At 36.4% G+C, this 22,707-nt stretch overlaps 1 protein-coding gene across 2 annotated transcripts in view; it reads left to right on the forward strand.

The window, feature by feature from the left end:
* The window catches only part of SLC7A11 (solute carrier family 7 member 11), a 77,679-nt gene that overhangs the window by 47,203 nt on the left and 7,769 nt on the right, over positions 1-22,707 (forward strand). For both annotated transcript variants that reach the window (XM_030815699.1, XM_003264668.3), the window contains 5 exons: positions 16,557-16,680; positions 18,495-18,598; positions 19,410-19,506; positions 21,009-21,158; positions 22,405-22,582. In XM_030815699.1, the coding sequence (XP_030671559.1) occupies positions 16,557-16,680; positions 18,495-18,598; positions 19,410-19,506; positions 21,009-21,158; positions 22,405-22,582 (653 nt within the window). The remainder of the gene's footprint in view (positions 1-16,556; positions 16,681-18,494; positions 18,599-19,409; positions 19,507-21,008; positions 21,159-22,404; positions 22,583-22,707) is intronic.

Raw genomic sequence — 22,707 nt, forward strand, 5'->3', positions numbered from 1 at the left:
CTCCCTTCAACTCTAGCATGTTCTATGATTCTTGTCGATGACACACGAGTACCTAGTTTGACAAGGAGTGTACATCACTATGGGGGCATGGCTGAAGGGTGGAAATGTAAACAGAATATCTGTCTTAGGGACACTTAAGAAAAAGTGTCAAGAACATGAATCAAGAGAAAGGGATGCTATGGCCATTTTCCAGATCCCATGATGGTTAGGACATTAGGCAGGACCAAAGTTTCCTCAGTTGTCTCAGAAAATGTTAAGAAGTTTGAATGGGTAAATGGAGGAAATGAGTCCAAATTGGCACCCCTTCAAAATGGAAACTTAGTTATTAGATCTGAAGATCTAGGATTATATGCAACCTATAGAATTGAATTCTACTTAAGGGATCACCTTAAGTAGAGTGTCTCGTGATACATGGAGTGTACCAGGAAAAATATAGATTTTAAAAATGCTTGTTAAGGGCACCATTAATGTGGTATAATGATGAATCCCTAATCCTATTTACTACTTTTACTATATATGCCCACAGAAGATATAAAATGGTCTGTAGCCTCTGTGGTCCAGAAGGTTTATATTAGTCTTTTATTATGTGATTCATTATTTTTCTCAAGAGCATAAACATATGGGATTGCCCATAAGTATCCATAGATGCAATTACATGAGAGGAATCTTTTCTGATGGGTCTGCTACATTTCAATATTAGACATTCCCCGTAATTTAGTTAGGATTGCATTTATATATTTCTAATATGCTGCGTACATAAAGAAAGAGAGGGAGCAATCCTTGTCATGACTTTCAAAAGTCTGCATTAATTCATTCCTTTTCCCAACTAAGTGGGTATTCTAATGCTTACCTTAAGATCTTTGTGAGAATTAGATATAATTTATGGCTGTGTCTGACAATGCTTTGCTCGTAGTAGATACTTATTTAATGGTAGATGGTTTGCTTTTTATTGGTATTAAACATCATGTCATTAGTTCATTTGTCACCCATAGGGACTATCAGATCAGGATTTGTGGGCATGGGGAAGTTGTTTCTTTTCTTCTGTACTGCTTGACTGTTGGCTTTGACAAAACCCATTCTCACAAGGGAAAAGACACCCTTACTTGAAACACCCAGCCGTGGGAAATGACAATTATCTCAGTCTCAGAGTTGGAGCATTTCTAATCTCCAATGCTGGAGGTTGTTTTTCAAGAACATATAGTATTTTTATAATTGGTTTTCTAAAGAGACAGGCTCATAGTTTTTTAAGTCACATGGTTTTCCTGGCTATTTAGTGCTGTACCATATTATCTTTCTTTCCCTTTCTTATGTGCTTTCTCTTAAAATTATAGAAGTGGAAGAAATACATCTTTCTGTGACAAAAGCTTAAACAATAACCCGTACTGATACATATTATTGAGAATGCAGTGATCAAATACAAAGGCCACTGTTTTATATATCAAGCTGTACAATACTATATGAAAAATAGTTTATGATATCAAGTTGATGGCATTGCACTAAAATAGGCCATAATATGTAAAAACTAGAGCTTATAATACATAGCCATATAACACAAAATGAGATATTAAAGAATAGAGTGTATGATTTTATGAGCAAAGTCATTTCTAGGTCCTGGGAAACTGCCCCTGGCACAATGCTTTTCTTGGTATCCCAAGTCCCACCTCTTCCGAAGAATCTCTTCTATTGGCTTTTCATGATGCTATTTCTTCTTCCTCCCTGATATTCTATGGTCATGGCCATTCTCTAAGAGATAGATAGCAAAGGATTTATTATAGTAATATCTCTAAATTTCAAAATTGTTTCAATTATCATATTACTTGTGTGTACAAATAGTTCTCTACTTGGTTACCTTCTTCTATTCACACATTGACTTGGCTTAGTGTATTGGACTCATTGTCATAATTAAAACCACAATTAATTTGACCTTGAGAAAATAAATTAGCCGGGCGCGGTGGCTCACGCTTGTAATCCCAGCACTTTGGGAGGCTGAGGCGGGCGGATCATGAGGTCAGGAGATCGAGACCACGGTGAAACCCCGTCTCTACTAAAAATACAAAAAATTAGCCGGGCATGGTGGCGGGCGCCTGTAGTCCCAGCTACTCGGAGAGGCTGAGGCAGGAGAATGGCGTGAACCTGGGAGGTGGAGCTTGCAGTGAGCCGAGATTGCGCCACTGCACTCCAGCCTGGGCGACAGAGCAAGACTCCGTCTCAAAAAAAAAAAAAAAAAAAAAAGAGAAAATAAATTATCAAAGCCTGTGATGTTAGAGTTAGAAGGGGAGGAATCATCAAAATTCACAACCCTTTTATTGTGAAGCTAATGAAATAGAAGCCACAGAGATGGATTAATTTGTCTATATTTATAAGTTAAAATCCTGATCCTTTTCTAGTACTCTTTCCAAACGTTTGGTGTTGTTGAATAGAAATCTAAGAAAGATGGTTATGGCAAGATTTTAGCCTTGAAATTAGCTGGGGGAAATATAATCATTAGAAGTGACCTCTATGTCATTTGAGAATAGAACAAAACTGCTTTTAAAAATGTGTAAGAGCATTAAAATTTGCCTGCGTTTGACTTTCTAAAGCTGTTAGTCAAATAGATAATGAAAGAGGGTGCTAGGCTAGTTGAAGTAAGTTAATCCATTTCAGGTCATTTACTGAAGGTCATTTGGTTAGAAGATTAAAATAGAAAGTTTACGATTGGGAAATGCTGAAATGTTAGAATATTATAAGGAAATAGCTGCTTTTTATTGTCGTTAACATCTTTACAGATACACTGGCTCTTAAAATAGGTTAAATATCATTTTTGGAGGCAATATTTAATTTTTCTGTTATTGATATTGTCAAACAAACTCTCACTTTCTATATTCTGGCCTGAGGCAAGTAAAAGAGAAATTAAAATAGAAAACAAGATTAACTTTGTTTTCAGCCAGAAAATGACAAAAAGAAATGAGGGAGATAGACAGCAAGTGGAGGTCATGATTTTAAGGTACTATTCTCTAGCTGCTGTGGGTCTTGTGCAAAAAGGTTAAATGTGTTTTAAATGTATGTAAGTGTTTAGCTATTTAATCCTCATAGTGCAGTGTCCTCTTGCCAAGGAGAAGTGATCAAGTGGCAAATGTTGGGGGAAAGCCACTGGAAATTGAACTCAATGATGTCTTTCTCTGAGCTGCGGAATTGTTTGTCTTTATGCCAAGTCACAACGTGGACTCTGAACTGCAGCAAGGGAGAAAGCTTCAGTTTGAATACATAGGTGCTTTTCAAACCATTGAGTTTATGATGCAAGTCTGTGACTAGGCAGAGCAGGTATTTCCTGTTCTCTAAAAGATAGTGCTAGTTCTGCTCTATTGTTGCCATTTCTATAGCAATACCTGGGTGGAATTCCCTCCCTGCTTAACCCTGCCTCCTCCACTCCCTGCCTCTGATGTATGCGCACTTAGAAACACAGGATATCCTCAACTCGTCAAAGTCATTCTCCGTCCAGCTTTGGTGATTCATCAGAATTCTTTGTAAATTATGGGTATTGATTCTTTATCTATTATATTATTTGTAAAAAGTTTGTCCCAGTTTTTCACATCACTCAATTTTCTTCATGATCCCAGCTTACAAAACTTGCGGTTTTGTTTCTATAATTTGTAGTTAGATATAATAATCATTTTTTATTTCTGTATTGCTATTATGATCCGCAAATTTTTACGTCCCTAGATCATTTTCATCTCACCCGTATTTTCTGTTTGTTTTTCCTGGTTTCTTATTTACAGCCCACTTTTTGCCTTATCTGGAATGGATTTTTTTTTTAAACCTGATATAATATAGGCTCTTGACTTTCCCCCAATTTTCTCAATATCCCAGTATTAGCAAAGAGTCATATTACTCCTTAGTTTATGATACTTACATTATAAATCTTGATACTTGTCATTATATTATATTAATATATTTTTATGTTATATACTAAGTTGTATTTCAAGGCAATCTATTCCTCTTGCCTTTATATAGATATATCAACCAATTACTATATAATTTTATTAAAAGTTTCTAATACTCTTTTTTAATCTGAAGGGAAAAGTAGCCTCAATTATTATTATTTTTCTCTGAATAAGTCGACATTGAGTATAACTTATATTTGCATAGAGGTAGATTTTACTCTTAGCTGTTCACGTGAATGAAGAGAATCTGTATAGTGCTTTTAAATTTAATGCTCATGGTGTTTCAAATTATCTTGGTAGTGTTATCTCTCATAATTAAATCTGCTCTATATAAAGATATAGTCCATGTATATGGCTGAGTCTTTTATAGTCCAAAAATTTATTTTTCTATGTACTATGGTTTATTAACTTGACTTATTTTTCTTCTTTCAGATTTAAAAAATGTTAACTAATTAAAGTAACTTCCCAAGTACCTACCAATGACATTAATCTTCCTCTTTTTGTCTTTTGTTCTTTTTACCCCCTAAATCCTATTAATACAGCAACTTTTTAATATGATTTTCTACTTTTCAGAATACTTCTTAACAACATAGCAAATGCCAAAATATTAATGGAAGTATTAATGAAAACATGCAAAAAATATTTCTTTATGATTCTGATAATTATTGAAATTGCCTTAGATTAAACATGAATAAATTTAATTATTATATATGTATTCAAATAGTTGGATATATAATCCTGAGAAAGAAACCTTCACTACATATGTTATAAAAATGGTAATGAACACATTATCTAAGAAGTCTACACTAGAAATAATAAGATACTTTTTCATTCTTGACATCTTTCTTCTTTTTGAACCAAGTATCTGTAGAAAAATATTTGAATCAAATTTTAATGAAATTCTCATTAGAGATTTGCTACTTTTCTTACAAAATGGCAATATTGCCAGGCACGGTGGCTCACGCCTGTATTCCTAGCACTTTGGGAGGCCAAGGTGGGCGGATCACCAGAGGTCAAGAGTTTGAGACCAGCCTGGCCAACATGGTGAAACCCTGTCTCTACTAAAAATACAAAAATTAGCTGAGTGTGGTGGCAGTTGCCTGTAATCCCAGCTACTCGGGAGGCTGAGGCAGAAGAATCGCTTGAACCCAGGAGGTGACTGTTGCAGTGAGCCGAGATTGTGCCATTGCACACCCGCCCGGGTGACAAGAGTGAGGCTCTGTCTAAAAAACAATAATAAAATAAAATAATAAAAATTAAATTAAATTTAATTTATAAAAGGCAATATCAATGTTAGCCTATTTCATAACAAGTCTTTTTTTCCCCATGGTGCTTCATCCTCACTTGGTATATTCTAAATATGCATACACAAAACACAATTGTGTTGCTCTTTCAACTTCAGTAGTCACGGAGGGAGCTCAGTATTTTGACAAGGAATGTGAGCTGGCCGTTGTATATTTAGAAGTGAGTCTTCCTTGTGTTCCTTTCCCTTCCGAGTGTTGACATTATTTCAGTCTGTGGCTATTTTTCATTGGCTGGTTTCTCTAGATTAGTGAGGCCTGATCCTTTCCATGGCACTCACACCCTGTTTGTTTGTACCCAACTCCCCACTGGTGGCTGCTGGCTGATCACACCGTGCTGTTTTCGTGTTTTATGGAGAAATGTTCACGTGTGGCTGCTGTGTTTGATATTAAATCTGAGATGAACTTCAGGAGATTTCCTGCCTTTTATTACAAATAATTTTGGCTAGGGGCAGTGTTATCCTGCTCATAAATCAGGTATTCTCAGAGACTTAATAATTTAGAATTCACATGAGGATTTGGTGGAATAAACATTTCCTTTCTCTGTTAAGCTGCCTCTTAACTTTCTTCCTATCTTCCCCTTTCTCTTCACTGCTTCCATTTTTTTAAGTCTTCTTTAAGTCTTTGCCAAAAATAAAAATAATAAAAAATAAATAAAACAACAATAAAAGAGGCCAAAGAAGCCAGAAACCCTTTCTGCATGTGGTTACAAGCCACATAAAAAGCAGAGTTATCCTTGAGGATGACAAACAGTCCTGACAGCCCCTCTCAAAATGTTTGCACTAGAGATTTAGAGGAAACACTTCAAGGGCCCTTAATAATGCTCATTGAATAGTCTTAATATTTTTATGGAATTGGTGAGTATGAATACATAAATAAAGATATTTGAAGAGACTATAAGGAGTCAGAAGATGTTTTAGTTTATATTCATATTAAAAACAGTAGGTAATGGAGAGTCCCGGGGTGGGAGACCTACTTAGAAGAAGGAGGTAAGGTTTCTCTAAGGAGGGAGACTTTGATCTGAGAAAAATGGGGCAACCATGTGAAGATCAAGGGGGAGTAGCACACCAGGGAGAAGGTCCTCCATGTCTTGTCCTGTTTGAATTTTAGATTCCATGAGAGGATGAATTTTTGTGTGTAGCTGATGTCCTTTATCCCTTTGCTTATTATAATGTCTAGCATATAGAAGATATTTAACAAACATTGATTAAATGAATGAACTCGACATAAAGAATGTTAATAAATGCAATGGGAAATCTCCTCCTGAAATTCAGATGGTTTTAAAAACATTTCCTGCAATAAGGTTTTGATAAAAGCTAAGGTTGTAAGATACAGTAACTTATGAAGACATTACGTGAGATAATACAGTCAATGTGTGTGACCTTCTAGAGGTCTGACCTGATCCCACAGACAGCCTTTTTAGAATGCAGAAGAGTGAACAGATCACTTATCCTTTAAATGATCTTTTGTAATGATCATTATTTTTCAGCCAGGCTGACACTTTGAAGTTATAATGATGGAAGGTACTTTGATGTGCTGTACTGCTGCTTGAGGACAGAATCACATCTTCAGAAGACAGGAGAAGAGATTGTAAAGTTGGCATCCTATTCTCTCCTGTGAATGACAGAGCGAAACAAATGCAGAAACTTCCTTAGGATGCTCTGTTACATGAGCAAGTGGGCTTAACTGAGTTTTCAAAGAATTCTATTAAACAATCTTTAGGGATTAGCTTTATGTGCTAAGATTATTAAATAATGAACTTTCAAGAAAACGAACTTTAGATTTCATTAATTCAACACCCTTGTCAACTCATGGGGAAGTGTAAGTCCAGAGAGATTTGGTGATCCGTGTTTCTGCTAGTGATGGAGACATGACTAGACCCAGACTTTTCCATAATTCTGTGAAATCAAGTGAATACAAATATCAGAGACAGAACTCCAGAGAAAAGGTGTCACCAAAAGACAATTTACATTTGGGATGATATATAAAGACATTTTTCTTGGTTGTAGAAATTTAGAGTATAAGGCTGAGGGAAATGATGGAAGCAAAGAGAAATTAGGAGATGGACAATTGTATGAACCACTTTTGTTTCCCTTGGGCAGAGAGTCCCTGAAGCCATTAGATAGTGGCACTTGACTTGAGAAAAATGTTCCTAAAGAGAGGGACATGAATCTTTGTAGTCTAAGAAAAGGCATTAGTAAATATAAAATGAATGCACAAAAGCTTATTTTTCAAAAGTTTTAACTTTTGAGCTGAAAGATAAAAGATCACAACATTTCCATTTCTGCGGGGAATATGAATCTTTACAAATGGACAGCCTGAGGAGAGGAGAGGGAGGGCTTACAGGAGGTTCTGCCATTCTGACAGCCTTTGTGACCTTTTCAGGAAGCTGTCAACTGTTCCAACCAGGAGTCTTCATCATCACTTTCTTGACAGTGACATATTATCTCTCTGAACTGGCAGGGTGCTTAGCCCATCAACTCTGTTTTTTTCTCTTTCCCACCTTCCTCTCTGCTCCATTCAGCTGCTATGTCATGTCCTCTGTGGCCTTGGCATGTGGATTTACCACTTTAACTAAAGCCAGGCCATTTCTATAGGCTTCCCTATCAACTTTATACTTTTCCTACTAACATTAGCTTCATTTGCTAAAATTATTTTTCCCTTAATTACCCTAAGAGTATGAATAGAGATTTATTGCAGTGAAAAATTATTTTCAATTTTAGGATCAAATATGTACATACATACCTATATAATTATTCATATTTAGGCATTTTATAAAACCAATTCATCTGTATTTTATTTATTTATTTAAGATGAAGTCTTACTCTTTTTGCCCAGGCTGGCGTGCAGTGGCATAATCTTGGCTCACTGCAACCTCCGCCTCCCAGGTTCAAGCGATTCTCCTGCCTCAGCTTCCCAAGTAGCTGGGATTACAGGTTCCTGCCACCATGCCTGGCTAATTTTTCTATTTTTAGTAGAGATGGGGTTTCACCGTGTTGGCCAAGCTAGTCACGAACTCCTGACCTCAGGTGATCCACCCGCCTCGGCCTCCCAAAGTGCTGGGTGTGAGCCACCTTGCCAGGCCCAATTCCTATATATTTTAAACTATAGGAAGCCAGTGTTGGGTCCACAAAGTGATGTAAAGACATGACTTGGAGCATCTAGAACAGTGATTTTAAAACCTACCTCAACTACTGGAACACCTCTTTCTTTGATAGAATGTCAATACATAAAACTAGTAAGAGAGGACTCATCTGGTTGAAATGAGTGAGAACAGGATAGTCTATAAACCCATTGCTTATCTTATATTGTAATTCCCAGAGCACCCTACTTGAAAGCCAGTTGTTTAGTTGACCACCAGATATCAAAGTGAAATGATCAATATTAGTTGCACTTGCCTTTGTTGGTCAGAAATGTTGGAGGCAATTTTGGGTGGTAGAAGCAGTAGTTCGTTTGGTGGGATTGAATGTCTCCATGTTTACTTGTTTCATTTCTTATTGTGCAGCAGAAATGTGATGGGACCTGGTTTGTGTGTGTATAGTGTAAGTGTTGTCAGTTCCTTCTAAGACATGTGTTTACCGTCTAAGGGAATTTTGAACCTCATTCCCATTTACCATGCCAAAGTATATATATCTATTTTATGTTGCTTTGTTTTTAGCATAAGAGTATATTTACTTAACGTTGCTTGTCTTATTATGAGTCCTTGCGCAAAACAAGGGGCAATTGTACTTTGTTGGATGGGTGGCAATTTTCAGAAGTGCAAGAGATTTTTAAATTTCAAAATAGCGAACAATGGGGTCTATCTTTCCTCTGTTTTGGGGAAGTAAGAATAATAATTCTTCTCTCTCCTAGCTTTTAAAGATGAAAATCAGTTTGTATTTGATATTGTAATTTAGGACATCATTTTAATAATTTTATATCATATACTTGTCTCTTATAAAACATAATATACTATAAAATAAAATTTAATGAGGACCCATTTTAAGTCTTGTATAGACTAATTAACTAAAAGCTACAAAAAAGTCTTGATATAATGAGGTCCTTCATTCTTTTATTAGTTAGAATAATGCTAGCTGTTACAACAGACAACCCACAAAATTTCAATGGCTTTAAACAATCAAAAGTTTATTTTTAAAAATTATATAACACTCCATTGTTGGTGTCCCCGGCCACCAGTAGGCTTTCACATGTTTATTCTGTGACCCATATTCCTTTCATCATGTGGCTTTGTCATGCTATAGGTCCTTTGCAACTAGCTCACTCAGGAAAAGAATGTCACAAGGTGACACACTTAACCACCTTGTTCTTAATGACACATCTACTCACATTCTGTTTGCAAGAATGAGTCACCTTCCCCTCCTAGATAAAAGAGGGGCTGGGAAATGTGGTGTCTGTCTTGGTAGCTGCTTCTCATAAATAACTGATACTTTGGAAAGAGAAAACAGACTTTTGGTGAGTAGTTGGTTGTCTGAGCTGTAAATCTGAATCTCAGAAACACTATTATAAAAATCGTTTACCAAAATGTTGCATTATCTTAGTGTTGTGCAGACCAAATCCTGAGGAAAATAATAAATTTTTTTAAAAAATTAAAAACAACCTAAGAGATACAAGAATTGAACATCAGTGTAAAATTTAATGTATTACTATTAAAATGTTTTGTCTTCTTAGTTTTTTAATTGCTAGTATTTTATTTAAAACCAATTTTGTTTTTGTACACTAGAACTTCCCTACAAATATGTTTGTGTTTATCCATGATAAATATGGATAACTGTAATATATCTGGAAGACACACCCTAAATCTTTAGAAAATGAGAAAAAATGACATGCAGACAATGCAAATTTTTTGTGGGTATGAAATGCAAGCAAATGAAAATTTACCCTCAAGCTACATTTTGCTGAATAATTTTATTTAGTCATGAATTTATTCTAATAGTAGAATAAAAATAATGAATAGATAAAACTGCTTACATTTATGTTTCTGATTGCTTATTATTCTGTACTTCTGAGTTGCGAGTTTTCATTTTAGTTCATTTTTCTGTGTGGTGGTGGCTAAGAGTGACCCTTCTGGCCATTTTTCTATGTGGCTTTGCTGCACTTTTCTCCTTCCTTTATGCATCTCTGCACATTTTTCCATGAGCTTCCTTTAGCCCTGCAGTCTTTTAATCTTTGTCTGTTCGTTTCTTACATCTCCCTACAGGTCTCTCTGTCTTCTCTTCTTTTATGGAGTTCTTCATCTGTGGACAATGGAGAATGGTGAGATTTAGATTAGACATCAGTGGTATTGAAATTTAAAATGTCTCAGTGAAAACACCCATAGCCTTGCCGTGGTTCAGTAAGAAGCAGAGGGCAGGTGTTTGATGCTGGAAATCAGTAAGATCACTGTGCACATTTATGTAACAATATGCTCGGCCCATCACTTTGTTCAGCCTTGGCCCAGAATCATCATTAAGCATGAACATGAACCATAGACCTTTAAAAAATGTTCATAAATAGGCTTATTGAATGTTTTCTTCCTCTTGCTATATTTTTTTCAGTGACCACCTATGCCTTCCCTGCAACTATGTGCTATGTCTCTTCAAATACATTTCATTTATAATGTTTTTAATAGCCAAATTCCCACTCAGTAGAAAACTAGAGTTACCGCCATAGCACTAAATGACAATGAGGCAAAATCACTGAAAACACACAAAGAAATGTGTGTTCTTCTACAGATGCTCTCAGTCATCTGTAGTCCAATTTTTTTCATGTCTGGAAAACTATTTGTTTTCTTGAACGCTTACTTGTACTTCAATCCCTGCTAGAAATGTCAGAAATCAGAGAGGCAGATAGGACAGTTCCATGTCATGGGGTCTCTGGAGAGTTTAGTGTGAGCAAGGGTCAGGAAAAGTATGTCAAAATGTATGGAAGATAACTCATGTGAATGAAAAATACGGATAGCTTTTCTTTGAAATGTACTCATTTACTTTTTTTTGTCTGCAACACATGACTGAAGTTTGAAGGGTAGAATAAAATTAACAGCTGTGGTAATAAGAAAGAGTACTTCTGCAAAAAAGTAAACTGGTGGGTTGAAAAGAGAGAAGTGAGAGATATTGGCATCATTTCTGGGTCAGACCTACAGAAAAGCTTTCAAGGTCTTTATAGGGTCACGGTAAAGAAAATGTGAAACAAGTATGATTCAAAAATAAATGCTTTGAATCAAAAGGTACTTAATATAATTATAAGTACTTTACGTTGAGGTAAATTACAGCTCCATTTCAATTGTACATAAAGAAATAGTCCCCAGTTTCCCTTTATGTTTTAAATCTTACATTTTAAGGCGTTTGCCATTTTTTGCTCTTCTTAATTTTTTCTCTTTCCCTCCTTTCTTTTTTTTTTAATGCCAAGTACATTTGTTAAATATTTAGAATTTTTAAATAGAAATGTGAAGCATCAACCATTTCTCTCCAGAACACACAAATGTAGGTTTTGACAGAACTGCCTATCCTCATCCCAACACCACAGCACAAAGACAAGTTTAGATGCCCCAGGATCCATGAGTTCTGTAGTCACCATTCTGTGTGTCCAACAGAGGGGAGTGTATATGATCTATTTGGACTTGCACAAATCTCAGAAGACTGTATTCATGTTATAAAATAATCTTGAAATATCCTAAACTCAGGCGATTAGAGAATTACTCATGTAATTCAGACCACTCATGTAGGCTGAATGTCAGAAATCCTTCTAACCTTCAGGTCTCCTTGACTTCTCTGGAGAATCAAGCTAGGTTTACTCATTTCATTTTCATAGCAAGGATCACTTTTAGTGAAAATGATGCACTGGAAACAATAGTCATTTCTGATGCTCCATGATACAGTTGCAAAGCATGCTTTAAAAAAATGCACCTTATTCTGCATTATTTACAAGTTTATTTGTGGTGTGAATGTTTTTTCTACTATTTCTACTATTAAATGTGAAGAAAAATGTACTTGGTTTAAAATGTGTCACACCATGACAATTAGTCTTCTAATATTTGCCTCATTTATATAAAATATAATACATGTTTGTCAGCATGTAAAGGTCCTGGGGGCCTTGTACCTAGAGTTAAAGCAGGCACAAAGCAGCCATGACATTGTGACAAGATATACCATGCATGTGGAACTTAGGGCCAGAAGATGTGGGTTCTGGTTCCAGCCCTCCCACTTACTACTTTTGTGATCTTGGTTATGTCACTCAACCTCTCTGAGCCTTGGTTTTCTTGTTTAAAAATTGCGGGTATTACTTCCTGTTTCCATGGGTTGTTGTAAATTTTGTTTGCACATGCTCCTTCTCATTCCACAAGTGATTTAAAATGACATGCACATATTTAAAGATAAAATAAGATGCATTTGCCAGTGCTTTGTAGATTATACAAACATAAGTCGCCTGCCATCATTATAGGGCCATTTTCATTTCTGGGGAAGCCTATCACCCAGAACAAAAATGCTTCTAAGCACATGTTTTGGAGACTTCCATTTAACAATTTCAAATAAAGCAAGTATGTGTGACATAGACTGGTTATAAATGCCAATTTAAAATAAGCCTATAAGAAAAGAAGACTATCCAAGATCTTTTTGACTGAAGACCATTTACAACTAATAAAAATAGCAGACTTTCCCATACTTAATGCCTGTTAATTGAAAAGAGCATATATGACAAAAAGCTGTTAGGATTAAGTAACTCTTGTAAATGGTATTTCGTTAGTCATAACAAACATGTACTAACATTTGAGAAAGACCAGAACTTAATTTTGTTAAGAGTGAGTCATTTTTACTCAGCTTAAAAATAATGCTTTTGTTGCATTTAGGATTGGTGGATACCTCACAAGAACACAGAGGCTTTGAAATATCCGTGGCCTACTGGTTCCTTCCTCTAATTCCCTTCATTATCAAGTGCCATTTGCCTTAATCTTGGGTTACTAGCAATGCTATCTGCTCTCTGCATCTAAAGCCTCCAGAAAGATTGCTCTGGCATGGCCTAACAGCTTTTATCAGCTCACCCAGTGGCTCTTACACTTTGATACTTGAAACCTAGAGTTAACTGTGTAGGGCCAAGCTCTTCTGAAGGAGTCAAATGCTCTCTTCTGTCAATAATGGCTGTTTATGCCAAAACAGCCAAGAGAGCCTCCCCAGCCCCTTCCCTCTGTCAAAGTGAAATGGAACCTAAGAATGGAAGCTAGTGGCTATTTTGCCATACCCCAACCAACTTGCCATTGCTTAATTCCATCTAATTATCAGCTGGGCATCGTAGCTCATGCCTGTAATCCCATCACTTTGGTAGGTGGAGGCAGGAGGATCACTAGAGGTTAGGAGTTGGAGAACAGCCTGGCCAACACGGTGAAACCCTGTCTCTAATAAAGATTACAAAAATTAGCTGGGTATAGTGATGGGTGCCTGTAATCCCAGCTACAGGGAGGCTGAGGCAGGAGAGTTGCTTGAACTCGGGAGGCAGCAGTTGCAGTGAGCCGAGATTGTGCCCCTGCACTCAAGTCTGGGCGACAGAGTGAGGCTCTGTCTTTAAAAAAAAGAAAATTTTTTTAAAAATGAATAATTATAGAGAAATTACTGGATATGCTGTGCATTGCAGCAAGATTAGACTCTTTCTCTTGTTTATATTTTAAACTGTTGTTTTTCTCACTAATATCTGTAGAGTATATTTGGCTGATAGTAAGATTGTTAGTCTGTTTCTGCTTATCTGAGGCATGCTTACCTTCCCTCCTTCTCTATAAAAAAAGTTTTTTTAGGGAAATTTATTGTGAGCTTCTGCTTTCTTTTAAACAATATATAATTTTAAAATTCTATTTCCCAAACAGTGAAACTATTTGAAAACATTCACTTGACATTACAATTCATGTTACACAGAAAAGTGATAAAAATCATGAAATCAGTTTGTCCCCTTCTTTATAATAAACTGTAGTGTCAAAGAATACATGAGAAATACTAGTTTGATAAAAGCTCTAATAAACTTTATATTAAACTATGATTTTCCTTTTAAGTAATAGAGTTGAGGGACCCACCTGCTTGAAAGTGAATACACTTTGGTGGTCCAAATGCCCGAATTTCAAGGTAGGGTGTGTATGCACCTGAATTCTGGGGCTTCCACTTACCAATTGTGTATCCTTAAACAGTTATTTAAGCTCTTGAAGACTTTATTTTCTCATATATAAAATGTGCTGATGTTCCTAACTCACAGAATTTTCTAAGGACAAAAGGAGACACATATGTAAAGTGCCTAATAAAATGTTGGGCACATAGCAGCCCAGTGATAGCAGCTGCTCCTGTTGTTTTTGTTATTAACAAACAGAATGAAGGGAAACCAAACTAGAAGGTTAGATTTTCTAGGATCCCTACTGCTTAGATCAATTTAGGAAACGGCCCTCAGAGAGACTGTAATGTCTAGGCAGGAAATAGGCAGGGGGCTGACCTGGAGGAGCTGGACTGGGAAGATAAATTCTATGCTGGGAGAGCCACAATCCCAAATTTCAGACTTATTTCTTTCTGCTATTTTGCAGCATCATGTGATGTGACAGTACTCTCTGTTTTGGACAGGTTACTTCACTGCAATTAATAATGTCACTTCATTTTTTATTAATGGAAACTTTATATACCTTAATCATATGCTTGCAAGGAACAGAGTCTTTTTCTCTTCTTTTCATCTCTTCCCCTCTCCTTCTAGAAAGAATTTCCTCCCCATATGAGGATGTTATAAAAGCTGAAAGGATTCAAGGTCAAAATAATACACTGAGTGGTTGAAAAGCTATGTATACACCTTCATGTTCTCCTTGTTACACTTTTGCATTTACAATAGCCCTTTTTACAAAGAAACAATTCATCTTTAATTTGCTTTATGCCATTCATCCTTTTATATTTGATTGGCTCAGTGATTTTCTTTACTTAAATTTAGCATTTATCAATCACAACCAGCAATGCATGTTATAGGGTTAACAGAAAATTCCACGGGACCCTCTTCACACTGGGGAAGGGGACCATCTGCTACTTTCATATTAGGATGTCAGGATTTAGAGGTCAATGTGTTTCCTCATCAAGGCTGAAGGCTTTGGGAATCAGGGGAAGTGTCAGGCTCCAAGCAGCATAATGAATGACAGTTGCTGACTGGCTAGGCTCGCATGTTTTCAACAGGGGTATCGCTGTTCAGTATAATGTGCTGGGACTTAGTGTGCTAAACACACCCAGCTTGGGTAGTGAGGCAGGCTGTGCCTTTTCCCCCCGATTCTGAACTGCATTTTCATCTTGGAAGAAATTATATTGAGGTCTTCATTAGTGGCACCCAGCGGGGTGAAGGCTCCATGAGGGCTGATAAGCACTATGGCTGAAAAATGATCAGCCTTTGTGCAGGCAGTTGAAGGTTTAAGTTGCCTGAACTGGAGAGAGTCTGAAGAGGCGATTATGTTAAGCAAGTAATGTGTATTGGTAACATGGAATCAAATTATTAGGGTCAGTAACTTCCTGGCTTTCCCAGTGCATTAAATGAAGACATAATATTGCATTCGTGTTGGGTACTTCTTGATGCCACATAGTGTCAGCACTGTCCGGTCGTCTGTACTTCACAGCATGTCACCTCTAATTTCATGGGATTATCTGCGCTGTTGCATTATTAGATACTCACTATCTTGAGCTTCCTTTGAACTCACAGCAGGGCAGTGCAAAGTCATTACTGTGAACACTTCTGTGCTTTCTTGTGTTATATACAAAATTATGGCCACATTTAGAAAGGTAGCTATATCCCACTATCATACTTCCAAAAGTGTGCGTTTATTTGGTGGGAATGAAAGCTATTGATGGAAAAAACATTGGATGTGAAAAATGTTTTTAAGGACTAGTGTTAGAAAGGTGTCAAGGCAGTGAATTAGTATTAGAAATGTTTATAGGACAGTGGTTCTCAAAGTGTGGCCTGATCAGCAGCCTCAGAATCACCTAGGAACATAGAACTACTGAACTGGAAACTGTGGGGTGGAGCTCAGCAGTCTGTGTTTTAACAAGCCCTGCAGGTGATTCTGATGCATCTCAAGTTTGAGAAACACTGCTGCAGCATTTACGGAGTACATGAATGACATAAATCCATATGTTGTGGGGTATAGCAATAGACAAGACAGACGAAGTATCTGCCCCTATGGACCTTATTAAGTTACAAAGGAATATGTGGTTATTTGCCCTGATGAAATGTTTATACATACCCAACAGAGCCTATAATTATTGTAGATACCATTATATTCTTCATTTGAATTAGCCTGTTATTTTTTTCAGTATCAGAGAATGACTAACAAAAGATAATGAATAAGTGATTCCTTTGTGCATTTCAGAACCATTCCCCTTGCAATATGTATATCCATGGCCATTGTCACCATTGGCTATGTGCTGACAAATGTGGCCTACTTTACGACCATTAATGCTGAGGAGCTGTTGCTTTCAAATGCAGTGGCAGTGGTAAGTCCAAGTTGGGAAAATGCCAATTGGAATTTAGGTTAATGAGTTGATGCAATTTTATAGTAGTTCCCTCTAGCAGAAAGTGTTTTGAAATTCGGTAATCTTTTCTTGACCTGAATAATAATGAATATTTAAAAAATTTAGAGCATACCTTAGCATATTCCATTTAACTGATATATCTAAATTCCTATATGATTTCCCATTATTTCTAATTTCTTATAAAACAGTTTCACACCCACATGCTTGAAAATCTGTCCAAGCTTATTCTCCCAGCACGTCTTTAAAGATAGGTGGACAGTTATTGAATCTAAATAAATGCATTTTTTGTATGCAAATTACAATTTATTCTGTACACTTTCCTGTTTGTAAACTTTTCATATGCAAACTCAAAATCCTTTCCCCAAGTGTCACTTAAGAATTTTGATGTGGACCATATAAATTGGTTTTCCTAGTATATCCTTTTGAATACTAGTCCTGGGATATTAATACATTTAGGAAATACTGGGTTATTCAAAGTTAAACAGATGTTGTTATAACACTTCTCAGAATATTAAAGATACCAACGTGCATTTTAACTCCCTAAGAAGTGGATACACATAATTTTATAGCATTTTCCAAAATTTATTTGACACCAGGACCATCTTTATCCCCAAAGATCATGTTATAAGACTGTTATTCTGTGACACATAATTTTATTTTGCATAAAACTTAGCTAGTAAGAGACCATTCACTCTTGACCTCATAACAATGAATGGTGAAAAGTTAAGTTCCCATACTTGATGTCAGTTCCTTTTAAAATAGTTAGTATTACCTCATAGCAGCAGCATCTACAGGGAATAAATTATCTCATTTCATTTGAAACTGTGTATGAGTTCACTATATTGAAAAAGACTGACCACTGCTCTAAGTCCCACCAGACAATCAAATATACAAAGCTTATTGAAGTCAGGTCAGTCATCTCATCTTTTCAGACAAAGGGCAGCACTTATTCTTTGGGCATAATGTGGCCCACTAATTACATAGCACCAGCTGCATCAAGGACAACTAATGAATCCAACATTTTCTTTTTTTGGAAAATACATCCTTCACGGAAATTTGCAATATTGCACATATCATGTCATAAAAGAACATTTTAAAAGTTGTGTTTATCTTTTAAGTTTCTGTGGCTTATTGGACTTATATTTGTGTTCTAGCCTTTTTACAGGAAACCACAAAAGAAACTGACAGACACATGAGGGGGAGGGAGGGACTTTATAAACAGAGGTTTAGCTAGTGTGATTTTCTGGGAAAAAGATTTTCAGAGCTACTCATATATATGCTATAAATTATGAAGTCATCAATTATTGTATTTACCTCCTAAGAATGGGATTGGCATATGAAACACATATCTGTAATACTTCTCAGTGTATTTCCATATAAAATATGGTTTTCCAGGCTAAAGAGAAAGTATTATACAGAAAGATTTCTATCTCCAGAAGTAGAACTTCTGATTTGAGCTTTTATCACTTGTCAGAGTCAGAGACAATACACATAATAGTTGATAAAGATTCGATAAATGGATCATTGCTTTTTGAAAGTAGAGAGAAGGTGCTTGTTTCGACCTTTGACTATAGTTTTGCAACAAGCAATACCATGATCCTTGCTTTTGATTATTGTCTACAGAGTTAGTCTGATCCCAACCAAAGAGAGAAATTATAAAACATACAAGTATCACCAGGCTAATAGAAAGTCATAGAGCAAGTTTGGCCTAGATTGTTTCATTTTATTCCACTTTCTGGCAAGGCATTAATTTGCTTCGTTCTTTCTTTCACTAGACCTTTTCTGAGCGGCTACTGGGAAATTTCTCATTAGCAGTTCCGATCTTTGTTGCCCTCTCCTGCTTTGGCTCCATGAATGGTGGTGTGTTTGCTGTCTCCAGGTGAGTGAGTTCATGTATTTCCAGAAACACATTTCTGTTTTTGAGATTGGATCTGATAAGGATAACTTTAAAAAGAAAAGAAACAGTGCCTCCAAACCTGTTGTTTTTAAAGGGACATGCAAGATTGAAATGTTGGTCCAAGTATCAACAGCACGTTTTATTCTGTCCATTAGAGGGCACTGCTTGCCTATTAATAGCTTATTTGGAAGACCGACATGTGGCTTTTTTAAAAATAGTATTTCCACAGAGTCTAACAATGGCATTCTATTTCTGGTGATATAATTTTCTGTTTCTCTGAAGACGCCACGAAAAAAGTAAAGTAAGAGACATCAGAAATCACCACCCCTACCATCAGTATTTCCTTTGTTTAGTTTGATGCAATAGTCTTTTTGTTTTAATATAAGATTAAAACCCAATCAGATAAATGTGAGTGCTACATATATGCGTGTGTACCTGTGGATGTGCATGTGCGTGTGTTTGTTGAATTGGATTGACAACACACATATAATACTAGGAATCTAGAACTAGATTTCCCATCAGCTATTTATATGTAGAGAGAGCTATACCGAGTCAGACATTGCTATTCTTTCTCTTCAAAGAATAATATAGTGTTGGCAGATTTTGTAAAATTCAAATTTAGATTTCCTATGATATTTCTCCACCTTATTTGAAAAGTGAACTTAGGCAATCACCTAAGAAATGCCTGATCATTTGGTATGAAAAAGATGCACATTTTCTCTGGGATTTCTGGATTTTCCCTTTGAAATGATCAATCATACAGTCAACTCCACCCACATTTCTCTCCCATCAGGTTATTCTATGTTGCGTCTCGAGAGGGTCACCTTCCAGAAATCCTCTCCATGATTCATGTCCGCAAGCACACTCCTCTGCCAGCTGTTATTGTTTTGGTAATGCATATTAACAAGTATATCTAGATATAACCTTGAATAATAGGTTAGCAAAAAGGAATTCCAACCAGACATTAGATAGTACTTTACTTTCTCATTCATTTCTCTAATGTATGTCATGGTGGAGTTTGGGAGGCAGGATATCTTCCATCTCTTCCCTTTACTCCATGTTTCTGATGCCTATTTTTTTGATGCTTTGGGGCAAAAATCGCATCACCTCTCTTTCATCTTTGCAGAAATGTGTAAGGTCTAAGGAAAATGATTAGCTTGGCTCCTCTCATCAACATAGCACCTCACAGAAAAGAATGGAGTATTAAGTCCCAACTACTTAAGGAAAGTAGAGCAAAAAGCTACAGTCCAAAAAGTACCCAGATGTATCATCTAGGCACCTTATAATGAAATGCACACAAAATTGAAAGAATTGATAAAATCCTAGACAGTGCCATGATTCATTTGAGACATTTGAGAGCAAGTGTCTTTTATCCTGCAGGATAAAAATAAAAGCACCACGAGGTAAATTTGAGTTGTAAAATTCTTTCTGCAGAGCAAAGTGTTGTGAAATGTGAGCTACAGAAGACTGTATGAGGTGTAAAAGTCCTCAAATACCCATTGGCAATGTTATATTCATTTTTACTGATTATTTTGTAACATTTCTCTCAACTGGAATCTGTTGTCAGGAGCACCACAGAATGCACTGAACATTTTTTTCATGCATTTAATTTGTTTCAGAACGTTTCCTTGAAATTTCTTTTTAAAGTATGTGTACTCTCTGTGCAGAATCTGGACGTTAACGTCACTTGTGGGAACAGAATGTATTATTCCGTGAAGAGGGCTTTCATTTTAAGCCTCTGCTATCAGTCATGCTGTCCTTGGCATGTGCAGCTGCAGAGACTTGCTAAGCTGATCTCTGCGCTTCATTCTTCTCCATGGTCTTGAGGGTCACGCATGGCAAGCACACCAGGAGAGTAAATGTGGAGGAAAAAAGGTCAATGTTTTGCAATCAAGAGCCAACAGAATCACCTATGAGTGTCTGTGTTTCCTGGGTGTGGATAGCCAAGAGCTCATCAGAGAGCATTTGCAGAGCTTTCTGTAAATCTTCCAGTTGGGTCTCTTTTACTGTTTATTTTTGGTTATTTACTAATCATCTCAATCTTTGAGTCTTTCAATTTTGAGTCATTGAGTACCCTTTCTTTTACTCTTTGAAAACATACTATCTTCCCTCAAATGCAACAGGAACTAAAAACAAAACACAACATTCATATAGAATTCCACTTGAATAAAGTATAATGGCCATATCACTCTCATACTGTTCCTGGTGTGTAAATGGATTATGACAGCAGAATATAGAAAAGAGATTAGTCAAATCCAGGTTTTAACTATGATGATAATTTATGAGTATAAATAATTATTTGAAAAAGGTCATAATGGGTAGTGAGGTTTTTGTTGTTAATCGTCTCTATTTTCACTGAATTCACCAAGCTTGCTTCCCTTTCCCCCCTCAGCACCCTTTGACAATGATAATGCTCTTCTCTGGAGACCTCGACAGTCTTTTGAATTTCCTCAGTTTTGCCAGGTGGCTTTTTATTGGGCTGGCAGTTGCTGGGCTGATTTATCTTCGATACAAATGCCCAGATATGCATCGTCCTTTCAAGGTAACCTCAGCAATCTTGATGGGTTTACATAAATCTTTCTCCTAATACCTAGTCCTCCCTTTTCATAACTTGCTGATGGGGAGGTTGGGCTGGGGGCAGCATCTGTGGAACAAAAATGTTTAACTCTTGCAGGTAGTGCTTTCCTGTTGGATTTATTTTAAGTTGGAAAAAAAAATAGTTCATCCAATTTTTTATGTGATGGGCTTGAACTTTGTATGTCACATTTTTGAAAAATGACGGTATGAATGAATGTTCGGTATGTTGATTTTTCATGAATGTGTTCAATGACCTGATACACTCAAAGTATGGGCTACTTCTGTCTGTCTTTATGCTGGAGTTGTGGACAGCCATGGTGAGAAGGAGTAAGGGAGATACTTTGTTAATGCCAATTCCAAAAAGGAATTTGCCTTTACAAAATAGGCATTTTAAGTACTTAAATGTTGCGACTTGTTACACTGCTCTTTCTCTATATTATACACTCCAAAAGGAATAGAAATGTAAAATATATAGGGAAAGAGAAGATCTACGAATTTACCACTTAATACCCATTTACCGTAAGTAAGCATCTCCGTTTTGGAGGACTGGAGAAGAAGCTTGTCTTCTTCTTCAGACTTGACTCATGGATTGATTTGACCTCACTATTTATTTGTTTTTAAGAAATGGCATAGATAAGGTTGTCAGTCATGTTGTCAGGATTTGTTTCTAGTAATATTCGTTGCCTAATGCTGGTGGCATCTTTATTAGCGGTTGAATAGGAGTTGGCTTGTTTTATTCCCGTCAGTTACTATTGTGGATCACAACAGAAAAATCAATATGCACTGAAAGACTTTAACATGTTACAAGCAGCCGGTGCTCTTGACTCCACATTAAAGTGGGTTCTAATCATAATTATCAAAGAGCCAGTCTTTTAAAATCAAAACCATAAATCATCATGGCATTTAACTAGTAAAATAATTCCAACAGAACATCCCTAATAAAATATCCTTTTATGTCCTTAGAGTTTGTTCTATCAAAGATTTAAAAACAATTTAAATTAAGCTGAATTACATTTAAGGGAGTACGCTTAATACATTATCTGTGCACCATGAAAGAGATTTTGCTACTAAGGCACGTTGGTGCCTGTCACCTGGTCGCATTACTACAGCATATCACTAAAGTATATGTCATGACTGACACCCTCATCTCAAACCCAGCTTCTGTTGCTTGAACATGTTTGAAGTGACTTTTTTTGTGTTCTGTGTTCCAGGTGCCACTGTTCATCCCAGCTTTGTTTTCCTTCACATGCCTCTTCATGGTTGCCCTTTCCCTCTATTCGGACCCATTTAGTACAGGAATTGGCTTCGTCATCACTCTGACTGGAGTCCCTGCATATTATCTCTTTATTATATGGGACAAGAAACCCAGGTGGTTTAGAATAATGTCAGGTAAGAATTTTAAATACTTTCAGGACATTGTGCAATACCATGTAGAAAACCCATAAAGGTGTACATACATAATATACTGAACATTTAAAAATGTAAGTGGCACAATTGATGATTTGAGAACATTG

The sequence above is a fragment of the Nomascus leucogenys genome, chromosome 7b (assembly GCF_006542625.1).
Source record: "Nomascus leucogenys isolate Asia chromosome 7b, Asia_NLE_v1, whole genome shotgun sequence".
NCBI lineage: Eukaryota > Metazoa > Chordata > Mammalia > Primates > Hylobatidae > Nomascus > Nomascus leucogenys.